At 37.1% G+C, this 19251-nt stretch overlaps 2 protein-coding genes across 11 annotated transcripts in view; both read right to left on the bottom strand.

Annotated features, from left to right (window-relative positions):
* Positions 1 to 2337: 2337 nt before the first annotated feature.
* LOC127958393 (myosin heavy chain, fast skeletal muscle-like) overlaps positions 2338 to 19251 on the bottom strand; it is a 54737-nt gene continuing 37823 nt past the window's right edge. For 2 of the 5 annotated variants that reach the window (XM_052557257.1, XM_052557256.1), the window contains exons 3-41: positions 14213 to 14431; positions 13981 to 14124; positions 13740 to 13896; positions 13593 to 13620; positions 13379 to 13487; positions 13113 to 13205; positions 12923 to 12986; positions 12738 to 12836; positions 12541 to 12644; positions 12318 to 12456; positions 12085 to 12203; positions 11814 to 11963; positions 11559 to 11729; positions 11168 to 11468; positions 10975 to 11045; positions 10736 to 10823; positions 10524 to 10641; positions 10316 to 10439; positions 10087 to 10223; positions 9335 to 9590; positions 8999 to 9241; positions 8738 to 8914; positions 8382 to 8527; positions 8210 to 8300; positions 7745 to 8134; positions 7530 to 7656; positions 5342 to 5460; positions 5069 to 5265; positions 4800 to 4983; positions 4512 to 4677; positions 4307 to 4431; positions 3892 to 4200; positions 3570 to 3773; positions 3353 to 3478; positions 3096 to 3266; positions 2896 to 3000; positions 2726 to 2821; positions 2510 to 2641; positions 2338 to 2412 (exon numbers count right to left, since the gene is read on the bottom strand). In XM_052557257.1, the coding sequence (XP_052413217.1) occupies positions 2392 to 2412; positions 2510 to 2641; positions 2726 to 2821; positions 2896 to 3000; positions 3096 to 3266; positions 3353 to 3478; positions 3570 to 3773; positions 3892 to 4200; positions 4307 to 4431; positions 4512 to 4677; positions 4800 to 4983; positions 5069 to 5265; positions 5342 to 5460; positions 7530 to 7656; positions 7745 to 8134; positions 8210 to 8300; positions 8382 to 8527; positions 8738 to 8914; positions 8999 to 9241; positions 9335 to 9590; positions 10087 to 10223; positions 10316 to 10439; positions 10524 to 10641; positions 10736 to 10823; positions 10975 to 11045; positions 11168 to 11468; positions 11559 to 11729; positions 11814 to 11963; positions 12085 to 12203; positions 12318 to 12456; positions 12541 to 12644; positions 12738 to 12836; positions 12923 to 12986; positions 13113 to 13205; positions 13379 to 13487; positions 13593 to 13620; positions 13740 to 13896; positions 13981 to 14124; positions 14213 to 14419 (5808 nt within the window). In that variant the 5' untranslated portion in view covers positions 14420 to 14431 and the 3' untranslated portion in view covers positions 2338 to 2391. Of the gene's footprint in view, positions 2413 to 2509; positions 2642 to 2725; positions 2822 to 2895; positions 3001 to 3095; positions 3267 to 3352; positions 3479 to 3569; positions 3774 to 3891; positions 4201 to 4306; positions 4432 to 4511; positions 4678 to 4799; positions 4984 to 5068; positions 5266 to 5341; positions 5461 to 7529; positions 7657 to 7744; positions 8135 to 8209; positions 8301 to 8381; positions 8528 to 8737; positions 8915 to 8998; positions 9242 to 9334; positions 9591 to 10086; positions 10224 to 10315; positions 10440 to 10523; positions 10642 to 10735; positions 10824 to 10974; positions 11046 to 11167; positions 11469 to 11558; positions 11730 to 11813; positions 11964 to 12084; positions 12204 to 12317; positions 12457 to 12540; positions 12645 to 12737; positions 12837 to 12922; positions 12987 to 13112; positions 13206 to 13378; positions 13488 to 13592; positions 13621 to 13739; positions 13897 to 13980; positions 14125 to 14212; positions 14432 to 14757; positions 14799 to 14973; positions 15049 to 19251 lie in introns of those variants that run through there. The other 3 variants (XM_052557254.1, XM_052557258.1, XM_052557255.1) reach the window with 3 other exon arrangements.
* LOC127958392 (myosin heavy chain, fast skeletal muscle-like) overlaps positions 18503 to 19251 on the bottom strand; it is a 38632-nt gene continuing 37883 nt past the window's right edge. For all 6 annotated transcript variants that reach the window (XM_052557253.1, XM_052557250.1, XM_052557249.1 and 3 more), the window contains 4 exons: positions 19062 to 19166; positions 18893 to 18988; positions 18677 to 18808; positions 18503 to 18577 (listed from right to left, as the gene is read on the bottom strand). In XM_052557253.1, the coding sequence (XP_052413213.1) occupies positions 18557 to 18577; positions 18677 to 18808; positions 18893 to 18988; positions 19062 to 19166 (354 nt within the window). In that variant the 3' untranslated portion in view covers positions 18503 to 18556. The remainder of the gene's footprint in view (positions 18578 to 18676; positions 18809 to 18892; positions 18989 to 19061; positions 19167 to 19251) is intronic.

Genomic DNA, 19251 nt, shown 5'->3' with positions numbered 1-19251 from the left:
CTCATTAGTCTTCATACAGTGCCATTTTACATTCCAAATGTTTATTCTGCTCCATCAAATAGGAGTATCTGATACTGTCACCTTAGATATTTAATTGGATCAGTTTGACATAGATTGGTGCACGTAACCAGGCAATAATTATTATTTTTTTTCAGACTATAAGGATAATGGGATGTATAACTGACAGAGTGTATGAGGATATGATGTTCATGTAATCATTAACAAAATCACCTTCATCTTCATTATCATCAACTTTATTGCCGGTAAACAGTAATTCAAACTACATTTACATACTATTCCAGAGTTCCTGCACGTCTTAAATACTTAAATTCAGTAATATCAAATGCAATGCCATAAAAAGTCTTAAACATGTTAAATGTAATAAGAAAAATCTTAATGATCATTTTAAGAGGTCTAAATTTGGGGAAAAACAGGAATTGTAACATGACTTACAGATTACTATGTTCCATGTATTTCTAAAACACATTTAATAATGCCCAAAGGCCGACCAAAGTGCTGTACAATAATTACAATACAAATACACATAAAAAAGAAACAAAAACAAAAAAAACAATTAGAGACAATAAAACGAGATAAAACTACATGTTAAAAGCTGAGACAAACAAATGAAATTTGAGACTGGATTAAAGCTCTCATAAAGTGGAAGCCATTTTAATTTGGGTCTGGAGATTATTTAACAGAGTGGAACCAGCCCATAGAATGTATAAAACCGGTCCAGACTCATCAAAGGCTCTATTGCCCCTTGTTTTCAAGCTGGTTCTGGGAACCTGGCAACGTTCTGGGAATTGTGTCTTGACCTAAGTCATCAATTAGTAGTGTAGGGGTGGAGTATAAATAATACGATTTTATATTCAATTCTATGCTGAACCTGAAGCCAGAAGGGGCATAACATGAGACATTTTTTTACATCCCTTCAGGAATCTAGCTGCTGCATTTAGTACTACTTGTAAACCAGAAATTTGAGTCTTTGAAGCATCATGATATAGAGAGTTACAACAATCCAGGTGAGATGTAATGAGACGTCGAAAGTTCAAAAGGCTGTGATTGAAGTAAATGAATGTGAGTTACTGAAGCATAACTGAGCACTGGATTATGAGAATGTTTAATTTATGGTGTTTACATCATGCTTGCAAACTCGTTGTCTTTAGAAGAAATTTGCTGTTCTGACATTGAAATGGGAGATTCTTGGTAACCATGAAAGCATTAAGCAGCAATGTTTTCAACAGTCATCAATTCAAATCACATTAAATCAAATCACTTTATTGTCACAAATTAATAATTCGAAATGTTAAGTGAGCATAAAAAAAACATATTAGAATGAATTATACAATCATACATGATTAATATAAATGTCATCACATTTTGACTTAGGCTATTCTTCATCTTTAAAAAAAAAATCAAGGTGAGGAATAAATTATTTAAATCATGGTTTTTTACATTAATTTTACTATTTAAAATTTTACCGTACGTTGCCCTACCCCGCCCATTCAGTATTCATTTTATTTGTGCAGGCCTTTAAAATTTATTTGTAAAGGTGTTTAAAAACCATGCAGATACCCTGTATTCAAACATGAATACATATTTTAATGATCATATTTTATTCTCACAGCTATTACATATACTTTCTCATATAATCTCTGACAAATGGCATTACCATCCTTGATTTGAGATATTTTTTTACGTTACAAAAGTGCATTTGGAAATGTGAATGTTTGCATTAGGATAGGTAGTGTATTAAGAAGTAGGCAGATATCATTTGTTTATTTCTTCATAATTACAATGCTCAGTATTAATTGTAGCAATAAAAATACAATTCTGCCATGTGTGCTGATCTATATTGTGGTGTAATTAAACTAACATCTTTCTGCAAAGATGAAAAAAAAATAAATAGAACTGTACAAATAAAATAACTAACTGGTACTGGACAATCGACAATGTCTATGGTTTTAATATAAAAATAATAGTTTAGTATATGTAAAGTGCATGCTTTAATTTTTATTTTAAGCTAATATTGTTGACATATATTACTGTCTTTACAAACTGCATATATATGATTATATAATATATTTGCTTATATTATTAAATTCATAAAGTTCAAACAAATTGTTTAAAATAGATTAATTTGCTAGTAGCTGTAGTCTTGATTTTGACATTTATTTGATCCATTTCAAAATCAAAGTTATAATGTTGAGCCCATTTCATAGACTGCATGATGTACTTAATGGTTTGTCATGAAGCTTACTTCAGTAATAACAAATCTTAAACAATCGTGAGTCAATAAATAAATCAACAAAAATGACAAGAAAAGAAAGCTGCTGAATTTGAAGGTTTATTCATTTTTACTGAGATGTACATGGTATATTAAGTTTTTCACTCAGCTGCCTCTTTGCCCTTGAAAAAAAGAGAGTGAGCACATACATGATTAGTATAAAAGAGAATACATGAGGTAGTTACGTTTGAACAAATATGCATCAGAAAAAGAAATTACCTTTCCAGCATCACGGCTCTTGGCTCTGAGCTTGTTGACCTGAGACTCAGCGATGTCTGCACGCTCCTCAGCCTCCTCCAACTCATGCTGTGCCTTCCTCAACTTGGAAAGGTGAGTATTGGCTTGTTCCTCCTGCAAATCCACACACAATTATATCAGCAGCAGAAGATCTAATATGTTTAGAAGGTGCTTCTAGTTCTTAAATGAGGTACTCACAGCTTCTTCAGACTGCCTCTTGTAAGCCTTGACCTTCAGCTGAAGCTTGTCAACCAGATCCTGCAGTCTGTTGAGGTTCTTCTTATCCTCCTCAGTCTGCAGATAATACATGTTCCTCAGATTAAAACATATTCAGATTAATGTGTCCTGAAGTTTTTTTTTATAAATACCTGGTAGGTGAGCTCCTTGACTCTCCTCTCATATTTGCGGACACCTTTAACAGCATCAGCTCCACGTCTCTGCTCTGCTTCAACTTCAGCCTCAAGCTCACGGACCTTAATGTTTAGACATGTTTAGACACTGGATAATGTCCACATCAAGACTATAAATATCAGGATAAAGGAGAACATCAGAATGAAGGCAGTCTTACTCTGGACTCCAGTTTCTGGAGTTGTTTCTTTCCTCCCTTCATGGCCAGATTCTCAGCCTCATCCAGACGGTGCTGCAGGTCCTTCACTGTCACCTCCAGATTCTTCTTCATCCTCTCAAGGTGAGCACTGGTGTCCTGCTCCTTCTTGAGTTCCTCTGCCATCATTGCAGCCTTTTGCAGTGATATAGATAAATATTAGTTTGCATTTTTAAGCATACAAGTGTTTTGTTAATCATTAGGCAGCTACTGTTTCTCACATCAGTGATGGCCTTCTTGGCCTTCTCCTCTGCGTTTCTGGCTTCCTGTACAGTGTCATCAACTTCACTCTGGATCTGAACAAGGTCAGTCTCAAGCTTCTTCTTGGTGTTCAGGAGACTTGTGTTCTGTAACATGGAAAGCAACAGGCTGAACATTTTAAACAATACTTTCAATTTTCTTAAATTCCTTGTAAGAAAAATAACAATATGCTGTTACCTGAGAGTGCAGCAGCCCAACACGCTCACTGGCGTCCACCAGCTCTTGTTCAGCCACTTTGCGGCCTCTCTCTGTCTGCTCCAGAGCAGCTCTCAGCTCCTCAATCTCAGCTTGCATCAGAGTGTTTCTGCGCTCCACCATTGCCACCTGCTCCTTCATGTCTTCCTGTCCTCTCACAGCATCGTCAAGGTGCAGCTGGGCATCCTGAACATAACAATAACATTACAGTAAGCTTTTGATGTGCTTTCTGTTTACCCTTACTTAACATAGCTTTGATTATACCAACATGAATGAACCCATAAACCACAGAGAAGGCATATACCTTGAGTTGTCCCTGAACGTTCCTGAGCTGTTTCTGGGCCTCAGAAGCCTGGCGATTGGCATGGCTCAGCTGAATCTCCATCTCATTAAGGTCTCCCTCCATCTTCTTCTTGATTCTCAGGGCATCATTCCTGCTCCTGACCTCAGAGTCCAGAGTGCTCTGCATGGATTCAATGACTCTCTGGCTGTTCCTCTTGATCTGCTCCATCTCCTCATCCTTCTCTGCAAGCTTCCTGTCAATTTCCCCCTTGACCTGGTTAAGCTCAAGCTGGACACGAAGAATCTTGGACTCCTCATGCTCCAGGGTGCCCTATGAAAAATAAAAACAATATTTACATTTTAGAACGAAAATATGCATTAATAAGACAGTATAATGGTTTTCTGCCAGAATTATATATTCAACTCCAGATACTCACTTCAGCCTCCTCCAGGGCGGTCTGAATCTCTGCCTTTTCAGTCTCCACTGCCTTCTTGGCCTTTTCCAGCTCATGGATGCTCTTACCAGTATCACCCAGCTGCTCTGTCAGGTCTGAAATCTCCTCTGTAGAAAGGAAAAATATAATCTATGTATATTGGCATTCATTAATCATATATATTTACTTTTTAATGTTTCAGTCTTACGCTGCAGATTCTTGTTCTCTCTCTTGAGGGTCTCCAGCTGATCTAAAGACTCCTCATAGGAGTTTTTCATCTTGAACAGCTCAGTGCTGAGTGAACGAGCCTCTTTCTGGGCACCTTCCAGCTCTGCCTGACCTTCTTCATATTTCTGCTTCCATTCTGCCAGGACCTTCAATGGAGGCATATTAAGATCAGATTTTATCAGCTTATAGCATGCTGAAATAACGCCCACACAACTTTTTTGAAAACAATATCTCATTAAAGTATGACTTTTTTTGTTTTGCTTTTAACCTTGTCAAAGTTCCTCTGCTTCTTGTCAAGGTTGGCAGCCAAAGAATTGGCTCTCTCCACATCAATCATGAGGTCCTCCACCTCGCCCTGGAGTCTCTGTTTGGTCTTCTCCAGAGAGGCACATTTGGAGTTCACAGCCTCAATTTGTTCTTCTGCCTCTTGCAGACGCTGAGCCAACTTCTTCCTACAATGCATTTGTAAACACCAGTTTTAACATGAAAGACTTTTCCATATGAACACATAGTCATCAGCTCTTGTGATGTTCATACTTGGACTCTTCAAGCTCCTCAGTGCGCTGGATGGCGTCAGTTTCATATTTGGTTCTCCACTGTGCAACTTCACTGTTGGCCTTTGACATTCCCCTCTGCAGCTCAGCCTTTGCCTCCTGCTCTTCCTCAAACTGCTCACGGAGCAGGTCGCAGTCATGACGGGCTGATTGCACAGCATGGGCCAGTGCATTCTTAGCCTAGGAAACAAAGTCACATAATATTATCTTTGTTGAATAGTAAGTGGAAATTATGTGTTTGTGTTGATGCTATTACCTTAATCTCCTCTTCAATCTGCCTTTTAATTTCCTCAATTTGCTGAGTGAAAGCTTGTTTGCCTCTGGTGAGCTGAGAAACCAGAGCTTCTTTCTCCTCCAGTTGACGGCCAAACTCACCTTTAGAGATTTAAATTTACAAAATGACTGGTAAGATATAAGAGTGTTGGAGATAATGTTATATATCTATGTTAATGAATGGGAAAAATTATGTTTTTCTATTGCGTACTGGCAGATCTCTACAGTGGATAAACTACTTGGACAACTTGCACTCATGTTGGTGCAATGCTGTCAGTGTATTTTCTGTTTGACTGTAATACACTAAACCACAACTTGCTTTAAACCCTCTAAGAGTGTTATGTGGAGGGTAGGAATGAACTCAATTGCAGGCAGGATGTAAAAAACACAGGATTTATTATACATGAAAAGGGGAAAACAAAACCCACGAGGGGGAAAACAACGACTAGGGCAGAGACTAAATGATTTAACAAGACTTGGTCGACACGATAAACAAAGACTCTCAACACAAAAACACTAACTTCAGATAAACAAACACAGGACTCACAACGTCTTCTTCTAGGTGCAAAAATGGGTAACAAAATATCACAATATAGAAACAATGAACCGCACAAGACAGAGCACACTAGGGGATATAAATAAGACTAATCAAGACACAACAGGTGGCACAGGTAAGGCAATCACGACAAAACTAGGATAACAAGGGGGGCGGGGCAAGGGAACGAGACAACACAAGCACATGGCCCAAAGACAAGGCCATGTGCTTATACACAAAACACGGGTCTGTCATGATCCTGCCTCAAGACTATGGAAAAATCAAGGACACGAGGGCAGAATCATGACAAAGAGGAGTTGCATATCCAACATTATGGGCCCTATTTTAACGATCTGAAACGCAAGTGTCAAAGCGCAAAGCGCAAGTAACTTTGTGGGCGGGTCTCGGCGCTGTTGCTATTTTCCCGGCGGGATAAATGGCTCTTGCGCCCGGCGCAAATCTAAAGTGGGTTGGTCTGAAGTAGCTTCATTATTCATAGGTGTGGTTTGGGCGTAACGTGAAATAAACCAATCAGAGCGTCATCCAACATTCCCTTTAAAAGCAGGTGCGCAAGTTCCATTATGGATTGCTATTATTATGGCGTATTTACCAGGCGCACGCCAGGAGCGGTTCACAGCCGAGGAGACTGATGTTCTTGTAAGAGCAGTGAAAGACAGAGAAGTTGTGTTGTATGGGGATGGGAGAATAATTAGCCTGAATAATTTGTAAGCTAGATTTATGCCTATTTTTTTCACATCTTCGTGGCACACCACAATGATTTCCGTCATCTCATGTGTTAATATTTTTTTAGTGTAACAATTTATGATTTGCAAAAATAACTGTTGCATCTGTGTAGATTACATGAGCAAAGTGTATGCGCGTTGTGCACGCTATACATTATGGTCATGCGCCCTTAAAATAGCATAATGAACAACGCGCAACGCGCCACTGACTTTAGACCAGGTTTTTTCTGGTCAGTGGCGCAATTGTTTAATGGAACAGCAAAATAGCACCAGGGATTGTTTGCGCCGGAACACGCCTCCTTTTTTGCGCTGAACCGCCCAGGGAGCGCAAGTTCATTCACTAGTTTAGCGACGTGCTTCTGTGGAGGGAAAAGCGCGCTTTGCGCGGGTGCAAAATAGGAATGACACATGCGTCGGTGTACAAAGTCAATTGCGCTGGGTGCAAGATAGGGCCCTATGACTTATAAAGTGTACTGCTCCCAGTATATAAAATGTTTTGCCACTATTAGTTTTTTATATTTAAATAAAATATATTTCACAAGTTCACGCTTACATATAATTAGCTGAGGCATGGTATGCGTATCTGGGGTGCTGTCCGGGGGAAGGGCTCCGAGCTCAGGAATGGCCCGAACCTAGAGTACCCCCCCTTCCCCGTCTATTTATAAAGTGAACTCAAAGTGAGGAGATGGGGTGGAGGAGGGACGCTGATAAACCATCAATAGATAAAGGTAAGTCAGCGATATTTATACTATGGGATTGATTACTTGATTATGGTCCACCTGTATTGATTAGGCTAAGTATCTGACGGGCTCCTTCCGAATCTTGTTAATAAAACATAATTTAGATATATATTAAGGCATTTTGGTAGTGAAGGATTTTTTTTGCATTGTTACCATTTTCAGTTTGAAGTCTTGCTCTTTGAGCACTGAGGTCATTTAACTGCCGAAGGTTTTCGTCATTCTTGGACTTTATTTCACTTAGTTGGTCCTCAAGGGTGCGGCAAATCTTCTCAAGATTGGCCTGTAAACCACAAAATCATTTGTTTCTTAAGAATCTTAACCATATTTGTTACATTTCCTTAAAAAGATTTAAAAATCAATTGTCAAACCTTTGCTTTGGCAACAGCCTCCATGTTGCTGGAGAGATCATCGATCTCCATTTTGTATTCACTCTTCTCTTTCTCAAGCTTCTGCTTGACACGCTGGAGGTTGTCGATTTGCTCTCCCAGCTCGGCCACACTGTCTGCCTGCTTCTTACGGAGGGCAGCAGCCGTAGCTTCATGTTGGAGGGTGGACTCTTCAAGATCACGACGCAGCTTCTGGAATTCAGCTTCACGCTTCTTATTCATCTCGATCTGAGCAGCAGTGGCTCCTCCAGCCTCCTCAAGCCTCTCACTGATCTCCTCAAGTTCCCTGGAGAGATCAGCTCTCTGCTTCTCAACCTTGGCACGAGCAGCACGCTCAGCCTCAATCTCTTCCTCCAGTTCCTCAATGCGAGCCTACAGTGGTATTAATAAAACCTTATTAGCCTTTATTTTACCATTGCCTTTAACAGCAAAAAGAAAAAAAAATACCTGAAGCTCCTTGATCTTCTTCTGGAGTTGAGCACCCAGAGATTGTTCATCTTCAATCTTGCTGAGCAGCTGGCTTGTTTCAAAGTCTTTTCTGTGTGTAAAAGGGGAACAATGAATGATTTGAAATAAATGATAATCATTATTTTTGTAAGAGTTTACAAAAACTTCCTACTTCTTCAGCTTCTCATCAGATTGTTGCTTGTCATTCTCGAGGTCCATGATGGACTCTTGGGCTAATTTCAGGTCTCCTTCAAGCTTTCTCTTTGCTCTCTCAAGGTCCATGCGGAGCTTCTTCTCTTGTTCAAGGGAACCTTCCAGCTAAGCAGTTTGATGTTGGTATTGTGTTAATTAAGTGGATTAATTATTAGCACCATTATTATTTGATTCATTTTAACATGTGACAAATTATACACCCTATAAATATAATTAATGCATTTAATGTCTTTAATATTTAGTCACTACTTCTACTCATGGTATGAAAAATACAAAATCATATATTCAAAGTATAACCTAATTATTACGACTCACATCATCAACTTGCTGCTCAAGCTTTGTCTTGGATTTGGTCAGGGTGTTGACTTTGTCCTCTTCTGCCTGGAGATCATCCAGGGTCTGCTGATGTGCCTCTTGGAGGGCTTTCTTCTCCTTCGTAAGTTTGCCAATGCTCTCGTCCTGAGCTGCCATTTCCTCAGTCAAGTTTTTGACCTGTTTTTTTTTTTTCCAAATGAGCTCATTTAATATACCATATCATAATATAAAATTGTTAATCAAAACAACAAAATCTCCAACCTTGTTCTCAGTGGCATGTTTCTCCTTTTCCACTTTTGCCAAGGTGAGCTCCAGGTCATCAATGTCTTTCTTCAGCTCAGAGCACTCATCCTCCAGCTTCCTCTTCTTGGCTGTCAGTTCAGCATTGATTTCTTCCTCATCTTCCAGTCTCTCAGTTGTCTCTTTGAGTTTAGCTTCAAGCTGGATTTTGTTCTTGATCAGACCTTCACACCTCTCCTCAGCATCTGACAGATTCTCAGATTCCTTATAGGAAAATAGATTGTTATCTCTTTGAAAACCCCTTTGTTACATTTTAATGGAGATACATTTCAGTTAATTCACATAGGTAAAACTCACAGATGCTACTTGCAGCTGCAGATCATTTTTCTCCTGCAGCAGTGACACCATCTTCTCTTCAAGCTCCTTCTTTTTGGCTTCAGCCTTGGCAAGATCTTCTTTGCATTTTGTAAAGTCCTCTTTCATAGTTGCCAGCTCCTTCTCAGTCTCAGCACTCTTCAGCAGAGGCTTAATCTTGTAGTAAACCTTCATCCATGGCCAGTGTTTGACATTCATGAAAGAGCGGACGTTGTATTGGATGGTGTAAATTGCCTCCCTGATTAAATCATTTAGATAATTAGTAACTGATGAATGCACTTATTTTTATACATGTCTACACAATACTGCCTACATGTCTTACATGTATCAAAAAATGTAAGTAAAAAATATATATAAAAACAGAAAAGGTACTTTTCTGTCAAGATATTATACGTTTAGTTTTCAGATATTTTCTTTAACCCTTAATCACAACATAATGCAATGTGTAATTCAGAATATAAGTAACATTACGTGTTTTTTCCCTGAATTCTGTATTAACACAAAATAATAAATAAAAAACATGGTTGTTGTAAATATAAGTAAATCTTAAATATTTTCCGAAATACTTTTTTGCCATAGAGAGGAACAAACCTTATCGATTATTCATTGACATTCTGAAGTAATGTGGGGAAGGAATCATTGGTATAAATACTTCCACTGATAAAAGGTTTATACTAACTGAAATAGATAAATATAAGAATCAGAGGTTTTGTTCCTTTCATGACATTCCTCACCTCCTCTCTGTCATCTTCACAAACTCTTTCCTCATCAGATAACCACGGCAGACAGCCTGAGTCATTGTGACCAGAGCAGCCAGTTTCTCATCACGCATCTCCTCAAGAGTACCCAGAAGACCAGCTTTGAAGAACACCTTATTATATAAAAAATGACAGTGATTATAACAGAATAATCATATACAATAAATCATAATTTTTTTTTAAAGCTGTAAAGTAGAATATGAACCTTTGTGTGTCCAAATCTGTACTGGTCGTGATCAACGTCGATGGATCCCAGGAGTTTCTCAGAAGCTTTCTTGTTGTCAATAAACTGTCCCTCTGGGATTACACTGGCATTCAGCACCTTGTATCTGTTGAAGGTTAATCAAAATGTTTCATATCCTCCAGTTAAGAGCCTCATACAGTAAATGTTGTTTTCATGTGGTCCCTGCTACCTCTGCTTGAAGTCACCATAGAGGATTCTGCTGGGGAAGCCCTTTCTGCAGATTCTGATGCCCTCCAGCACACCGTTACACCTCAGCTGGTGGATAACCAGGTGGTTCTCCATGAGACCTATAAAGGACAGTTTAGATCATGAGCTTGGTAAATTAATAAAAGTATTATTACTGTGTAAATGACAGATATCTGTAATCCCTTTGATACTTACCTGGGATCTTGGACTCGTTGGGAATCAGACAGCGCACAAAGTGAGGGTGAGTGCTCCTCAAGTTGGTCATGAGCTTGCCCAAGTTCTCCTGTGTAATCATGGAAAGTTACAGCTTACTTAGTCTCATTGACTGACTTGTTGATTTATATATATTCTCTGATGTAGAGTCAAGCAAGCTGATGTACAGTCACTGCTTTCACTGCATCATTATTCAAATTTGGTTTCAAACAAAGACGTACTCTAAACTGTGAAGACACAGTCTGCATGGAACCACCCTTCTTCTTGCCTCCCTTCTTTCCACCACCAGTCTCTATGCAGATGAAGAGAAAAAGGAAGACACATAATGTAATAACCAGAAGAAAGTGCAAAATTAAATCAGTGTTTGGATAATTAAATTAGCACAGTTTAATTAACACTTAAATTTTTTATTACCCTCAACAACAGGTGGGTAGAGAGTAGCCAGCAGTTTGACAGAAGACTTCTGGTAAAGTTGCACAACAGACTCGTTCAGTGGATCCTTGTTCTTGTCCAACCAGCCAGAAATGTTGTAGTCCACAGTTCCAGCGTAGTGGACCAGGGAGAAGTGGGCCTCAGCCTTGCCTTTGGCAGGCTTTGGTTTCTGGAAAGCATTGCACTTGCCAAGATGCTGATCATACAGCTTGTTCTTGAAGGAAGTATCTGAAGCCTTGGGGAACATGCACTCCTCTTCAAGGATGGAGAAGATACCCATGGGCTGTTTATAAAAGAATGTTGTTTATTTTTAAAAATGTATACTTTTGAAAATGGAAAATGGAAATTAATAAGTTCATAAACCAGTAAAAACCTTCTCAATGAGCTCAATGCAAGCAGCCAAGTCCATGCCAAAGTCAATGAATTCCCAAACAATGCCCTCCTTCTTGTACTCCTCTTGTTCCAGCACAAACATGTGGTGGTTGAAAAACTGTTGCAGTTTCTCGTTGGTGAAGTTGATGCACAGCTGTTCCATGCTGTTGAACTGGAGAAAGAGACAGGATCATTTACTGGCAGCTGAATGTGACTCTATTTTCCATAAAGACAGATAAACATAAAACATTCTTACATCAAAAATCTCAAAGCCAGCGATATCCAGCACACCAATGAAGAAATTTCTTTGCTGTTTTGTGTCCAACATCTGGTTGATACGAACGACCATCCACAAGAACATCCTCTCATAGATAGATTTGCACAAGGCGCTAACAGAGTTGTAAACCTGTAAGAATAGAGTGAATTTTTATTAAAAACTTTTTGATTTGCTATATTCAATCATGATTTTCAAGATGAACACAAATGACATGATGGAGATATGTTATTACATATATATCTACACACACCTGTGGCACTGTTTGGCCTTTGGTCACAAACTCGTTTCCAACTTTTACTCTGGGATAGCACAAAGCCTTCAGCATATCAGCAGAGTTCAAACCCAGAAGGTAGGAGATTTTGTCAGCCTCTGCCATGTAAAAGTAGCAACAACAACAACAACAAAAATTACGTATAACGAAATGTGGATCTCTCAATCCAAACACTGCATGTAATCAGACACATTAGTACTATTTAGTCTCACCCTCTGTGCCATCAGGCTCAGCCTGCTCCTCACGCTGCTTCTGCTTGAACTTCATGTTACCATGATGAAGCACAGCTCCAGTGAACTTGTAGATGCACATCTTCTCCTCAGCAGTGAAGCCCAGAATGTCAATAGCAGTCTGGAAATTTCATTGAGAAAAGAACAAGCTCTATGATTAGCTAAGTTTACATTGAGTTTGTTATTTAAAACAGCATTGACTCACATCAGTAGCAACCAGCTCCTCTTTATCATCAATGCTTGCCACTGTGATCTGACCCTGACTGCACATGGGGAAGTCATAAGGGTTGGTGGTGATGAGCGTCATTTCTGTAAAATACATTTATATTAATATTTATTACATAGAATTGTACAATATTATCTGTACAATATAGTAAATATTAAACAAATATGTGTATCTACCGATCAGCTCAGGCTTATGGTTGGTCATCATCTGGTAGAAGATGTGGTAGCCTCTCTCATCTGAAAGCTGGAACGTCACTCTAGACTTCTCCAGCAGATCTGTTGAGAGAATGTACTTGTGTCACAATCATTGAAGCATGACAGACAAATGTGGAGGATGGATAAATAAGATCATGTCCACCTACATGTCTCAATATCAGCACTAGCCAGTTTTCCTGATGTGCCGAAATGAATTCTGATGAATTTACCCTGTTTAAAATAAAATGAACATTTGAGTTGCTGTACTGTATTAATAAAACAACAACAAAAAATACTCAACAAATCTAAGCTAAATATTTCTAAATTATGTTTGAATATAAAAATAGCTTGACTTACAAAACGAGAGGAGTTGTCATTTCTCACAGTCTTGGCATTACCATAAGCCTCAAGCAGAGGGTTAGCAGCAATGATCTGATCCTCAAGAGAGCCCTGTTTGATGTTTAAAGGGGTTTCAGTTATTTTCTCTTGTATGTGTCATCACTGTTTGCAGACATTTTTTATTTCACATACTGTATCATATATTGTGTGAGACTAGAGTAATTCAGTATTAATTTTTTATATCTTTCAGAGTAATATATTTATCATAGTTTTGTATCTCATACCTGCATTTTGCTGGCATTCTCTTTCTTCTTGTCACCATGAACTGCAACTGTGGCAAAGTACTGGATGACACGTTTGGTGTTCACAGTCTTTCCAGCACCAGATTCTCCACTGGTTTAATAGAAGAGAAATGATGATAAGTAATGTAGAAGTTCCACCAGAGCAAAATATAACCATTCTCAACATCTCAAACAGTAGAGTAGGCTAGATACATACGTAATCAGGACAGATTGGTTCTCTCTGTCTGCAAATGAAAAGGTAATAATTTTACAGCCATTGTTATATGAATAATATATATAAATGTGAATCTGACATACCAAAATCAACTTAGAAATAATTCAGATCACATAAATCAGATCTTACCAGTCAGCATGGCCTGATAGGCGTTGTCAGAGACAGAGAAGATGTGGGGTGGGGCCTCCATACGCTTCTTGCCTCTGTAGGCAGCCACCACTTCTGCATCATACACTGGGAGCCACTTGTAGGGGTTCACAGTAGCGCAAAAAAGCCCAGAGTAAGTCTGAAATGAGCAGAGAAGTGTTCAGATTGCAACAACACTGAAAAAATGAATTTAAATGCTGTTTTACTTTGCTCCAGAACTTACGTAGATCATCCATGCGGCATAACGCTCTTTGAGGTTATACAGCACAGAGGGTTCATTGAGATGGGTCATCATGGCCATGTCCTCAATCTTGTCAAACTTTGGAGGATTCATTGGGTGGACGTCATCCTCCTTTGCAACTCTCTCCTATAAATTTGATCCATTAAATTAGAACAATCATAAAAAAGTTTAAGATTATGTAAGTAAAAGTTTTTGTGGAATGATGAAATTTCACCTCTTTAGTGTCATTCACAATGACAGTGACTTTGCCACCATCTCTGCTCTTGATTGTTCCCTTGACGTACAGCTCTTTATCATCAACCACATAGCAAGCAGCTTTGGCATCAAATGGTTTGTTCTGAGCCTCGATTCTCTCCTTCTCAGGCTTACGGAGGTAAATGGCAGCCTTGCCATAAACGGCCATCTCCGCGTCCGTACTCATGGTGGCAGCTCACTTCAAAAATGTATAGATTGTCACAGAAATTCAGTATTAGATCAGTAATTTTATAATTAATGTAAAATTAGTTTGTGTAGAGTTTTAACTCCAGCCCTAATAAAAGACTCCTGAAAGGTAACAAGTTCTCCAGTTTGATCAGGGTTTGAATTAAACTCTGCAAACCAGAGTTCACTGTTAAGGCCAGATTTAAGGAAACCCTGCAGTAAAGCCTGGATGTTGATTATATATTCTAAAACAAGTGTCTTATGCCAGAGCACTAATGCACTTTTCAGTCAGTTTATTTTTCCCCATAAAATGTCTTTAGTTTAATATATCATCTTAACCTTACCACAATTCCACACACTTCTGATGAAAGTCTGCAATACTGTAATATACAAAGTACAATGTTAAATTAAAGCCATTCTTTTTCATTAAAAAATAAAATACAAATATGAACTATAATTGAATTACATATAGTTGATGATTATTAATATATAAGATGCCATACATTTTTTTTAAACTGTGTACATCATGAAAATGAAATGAAAGTTTTCTCTCACCACAAGCAAGCTGCGGCTGGACTTCTGAACGCAACAGTCTCCAGTCCTGCTCCGGCTCTTTATACTGTACATGCTTTGCAAGCAATGCAGGAGTTAAATTTGGCTAATGCCAAATATGGCAAAATTTGTTATGAAAATGATCAGATGGACCATTTGGTAATACCCAAACTAGGTTATAACTAAAATAGAAACAACTTCAGAATAACTAAATAAATAAATAATTTAACCTCAGAACTTAACACTTAATAATGCAATATTACATAATAAGTTAAACTTTTCAAATTTAAACAGCAAAAAAACTAAAACTTATGTTTAATATAACACTTATGTGTCTACCAAAATAAGTTTGTAATTCTTTTTCATTTATTTTTCATGTATCTTGGTGTGTATTGCTTGACCACATAAAATAAGATTATTTTTAGTAAAAATAAATCTTAAAATGCTAGACATATAGACAAAACAATGAGTTATAGCAGACAATTAAATAGATTTTATAAGTTGCAAGTATTGGGTATTTGAATCGTTGGTTAAAAATGTGTAATTATTTGCTATGCTTTATTATTATTATTATTATTATTATTGTTACAATAAAACACTTATTGACATTAACAAATCAGTGTGACAGGATTTATATATTTATCACATATTCAGTGTATATTCTGTTGACTTCTTTATTCAGTGTGCTGTAATCTGAATAACAGATCATTTGCAATTGCATTTGCTATTTGCTCATGTATGTATTTCTTTCACATTTTATTGCTGTGCTTGATGAGTTTACATTCCACAGACAGGCACACTCATGGATTAGATTTCATTTTAAACCTGTGTGTCTGCACTATTAGAACTCTGACTGTTCTAAAATTGGCTCCAGTAAAACTGCATGGGTGTCTTTTTTATGTTTTTAGTTTAAATTCAAAATAATTAAAACTATATAACTTATATGACTGTCAGATGAATGTGTCAAACAGTGAACAAAATTGATAAAACCTTGATTGATTGATAAAATCTTGACAGTGAAGGTTTCTATGATTTGATGCTTACAAATCTCTGAGTTATTATTTGGGGTAGTGACATTGCAGACCTCAGCTGTACTTGTGTTCCTGCTACTAATTTAAGCCTATTTGACTTTTGCATGCTGATTTATATGATTAACCAAAACATTATTGTGTTTATTACACTAAAACCATTTCAATAAAGTCATTAGTCTTCATACAGTGCCATTTTACATTCCAAATGTTTATTCTGCTCCATCAAATAGGAGTATCTGATACTGTCACCTTAGATATTTAATTGGATCAGTTGAACATAGATTGGTGCATGTCACCAGGCAATACATTTTCTTTTTCAGACTATAAGGATAATGGGATGTATAACTGACAGAGTGTATGAGGATATGATGTTCATGTAATCATTAACAAAATCACCTTCATCTTCATTATCATCAACTTTATTGCCGGTAAACAGTAATTCAAACTACATTTACATACTATTCCAGAGTCCCTGCACGTCTTAAATACTTAAATTCAGTAATATCAAATGCAATGCCATAAAAAGTCTTAAATATATTAAATGTAATAAGAAAAATCTTAATGATCATTTTAAGAGGTCTAAATTTGGGGAAAAACAGGAATTGTAACATGATTTACAGATTACTATGTTCCATGTATTTCTAAAACACATTTAATAATGCCCACCAAATGTCAACCAAAGTTCTGTAAAATTAATTACAATACAAATACACATAAAAAGAAACAAAAAAACACTAACCAATTAGAGACAATAAAACGAGATAAAACTACATGTTAAAAGCTGAGACAAACGAATGAAATTTGAGACTGGATTAAAACTCTCATAAAGTGGAAGCCATTTTAATTAGGGTCTGGAGATTATTTAACAGAGTGGAACCAGCCCATATAATGTATAAAACCGGTCCAGACTCATCAAAGGCTCTATTGCCCCTTGTTTTCAAGCTGGTTCTGGGAACCTGGCAACGTTCTGGGAATTGTGTCTTGACCTAAGTCATCAATTAGTAGTGTAGGGGTGGAGTATAAATAATACGATTTTATATTCAATTCTATGCTGAACCTGAAGCCAGAAGGGGCATAACATGAGACATTTTTTTACATCCCTTCAGGAATCTAGCTGCTGCATTTAGTACTACTTGTAAACCAGAAATTTGAGTCTTTGAAGCATCATGATATAGAGAGTTACAACAATCCAGGTGAGATGTAATGAGACGTCGAAAGTTCAAAAGGCTGTGATTGAAGTAAATGAATGTGAGTTACTGAAGCATAACTGAGCACTGGATTATGAGAATGTTTAATTTATGGTGTTTACATCATGCTTGCAAACTCGTTGTCTTTAGAAGAAATTTGCTGTTCTGACATTGAAATGGGAGATTCTTGGTTACCATGAAAGCATTAAGCAGCAATGTTTTCAACAGTCATCAATTCAAATCACATTAAATCAAATCACTTTATTGTCACAAATTAATAATTCGAAATGTTAAGTGAGCATAAAAAAAACATATTAGAATGAATTATACAATCATACATGATTAATATAAATGTCATCACATTTTGACTTAGGCTATTCTGTATCTTAAAAAAAAAAAACAAGGTGAGGTATAAATTATTTAAATCATGTTTTTTTACATTAATTTTACTATTTAAAATTTTACCGTACGTTGCCCTACCCCGCCCATTCAGTATTCATTTTATTTGTGCAGGCCTTTAAAATTTATTTGTAAAGGTGTTTAAAAACCATGCAGATACCCTGTATTCAAACATGAATACATATTTTAATGATCATATTTTATTCTCACAGCTATTACATATACTTTCTCATATAATCTCTGACAAATGGCATTACCATCCTTAATTTGAGATATTTTTTTTACGTTACAAAAGTGCATTTGGAAATGTGGATGTTTGCATTAGGATAGGTAGTGTATTAAGAAGTAGGCAGATATCATTTGTTTATTTCTTCATAATTACAATGCTCAGTATTAATTGTAGCAATAAAAATACAATTCTGCCATGTGTGCTGATCTATATTGTGGTGTAATTAAACTAACATCTTTCTGCAAAGATGAAAAAAAAAAGTAGAACTGTACAAATAAAATAACTAACTGGTACTGGACAATCGACAATGTCTATGGTTTTAATATAAAAATAATAGTTTAGTATATGTAAAGTGAATGCTTTAATTTTCATTTTAAGCTAATATTGTTGACATATATTACTGTCTTTACAAACTGCATATATATGATTATATAATATATTCACTTATATTATTAAATTCATAAAGTTCAATGGAAGTGTTTAAAATAGATTAATTTGCTAGTAGCTGTAGTCTTGATTTTGACATTTATTTGATCCATCTCAAAATCAAAGTTATAATGTTGAGCCCATTTCATAGACTGCATGATGTACTTAATGGTTTGTCATGAAGCTTACTTCAGTAATAACAAATCTTAAACAATCGTGAGTCAATAAATAAATCAACAAAAATGACAAAAGAAAGCTGCTGAATTTGATGGTTTATTCATTTTTACTGAGATGTACATGGTATATTAAGTTTTTCACTCAGCTGCCTCTTTGCCCTTGAAAAAAAGAGAGTGAGCACATATATGATTAGTATAAAAGAGAATAAAAGAGGTAGTTATGCTTAAAAAAAAATATGCATCAGAAAAAGAAATCACCTTTCCAGCATCACGGCTCTTGGCTCTGAGCTTGTTGACCTGAGACTCAGCGATGTCTGCACGCTCCTCAGCCTCCTCCAACTCATGCTGCGCCTTCCTCAACTTGGAAAGGTGAGTATTGGCTTGTTCCTCCTGCAAATCCACACACAATTATATCAGCAGCAGAAGGTCTCAAATGTTAAGAAGATGTTTCTAGTTCTTAAAAGAGGTACTCACAGCTTCTTCAGACTGCCTCTTGTAAGCCTTGACCTTCAGCTGAAGCTTGTCAACCAGATCCTGCAGTCTGTTGAGGTTCTTCTTATCCTCCTCAGTCTGCAGATAATACATGTACATTAGACAAAAAGATAATCAGATTAATGTGACATTAAGTTTTTTTTATAAGTACCTGGTAGGTGAGCTCCTTGACTCTCCTCTCATATTTGCGGACACCTTTAACAGCATCAGCTCCACGTCTCTGCTCTGCTTCAACTTCAGCCTCAAGCTCACGGACCTTAATGTTTAGACATGCTTAGACACTGGATAATGTCCACATCAAGACTATAAATATCAGGATAAAGGAGAACATCAGAATGAAG

The sequence above is a fragment of the Carassius gibelio genome, chromosome B5, assembly GCF_023724105.1.
Source record: "Carassius gibelio isolate Cgi1373 ecotype wild population from Czech Republic chromosome B5, carGib1.2-hapl.c, whole genome shotgun sequence".
NCBI classification, from domain to species: Eukaryota; Metazoa; Chordata; class Actinopteri; order Cypriniformes; family Cyprinidae; genus Carassius; species Carassius gibelio.
This window is presented reverse-complemented; position numbering and strand designations above follow the sequence as displayed.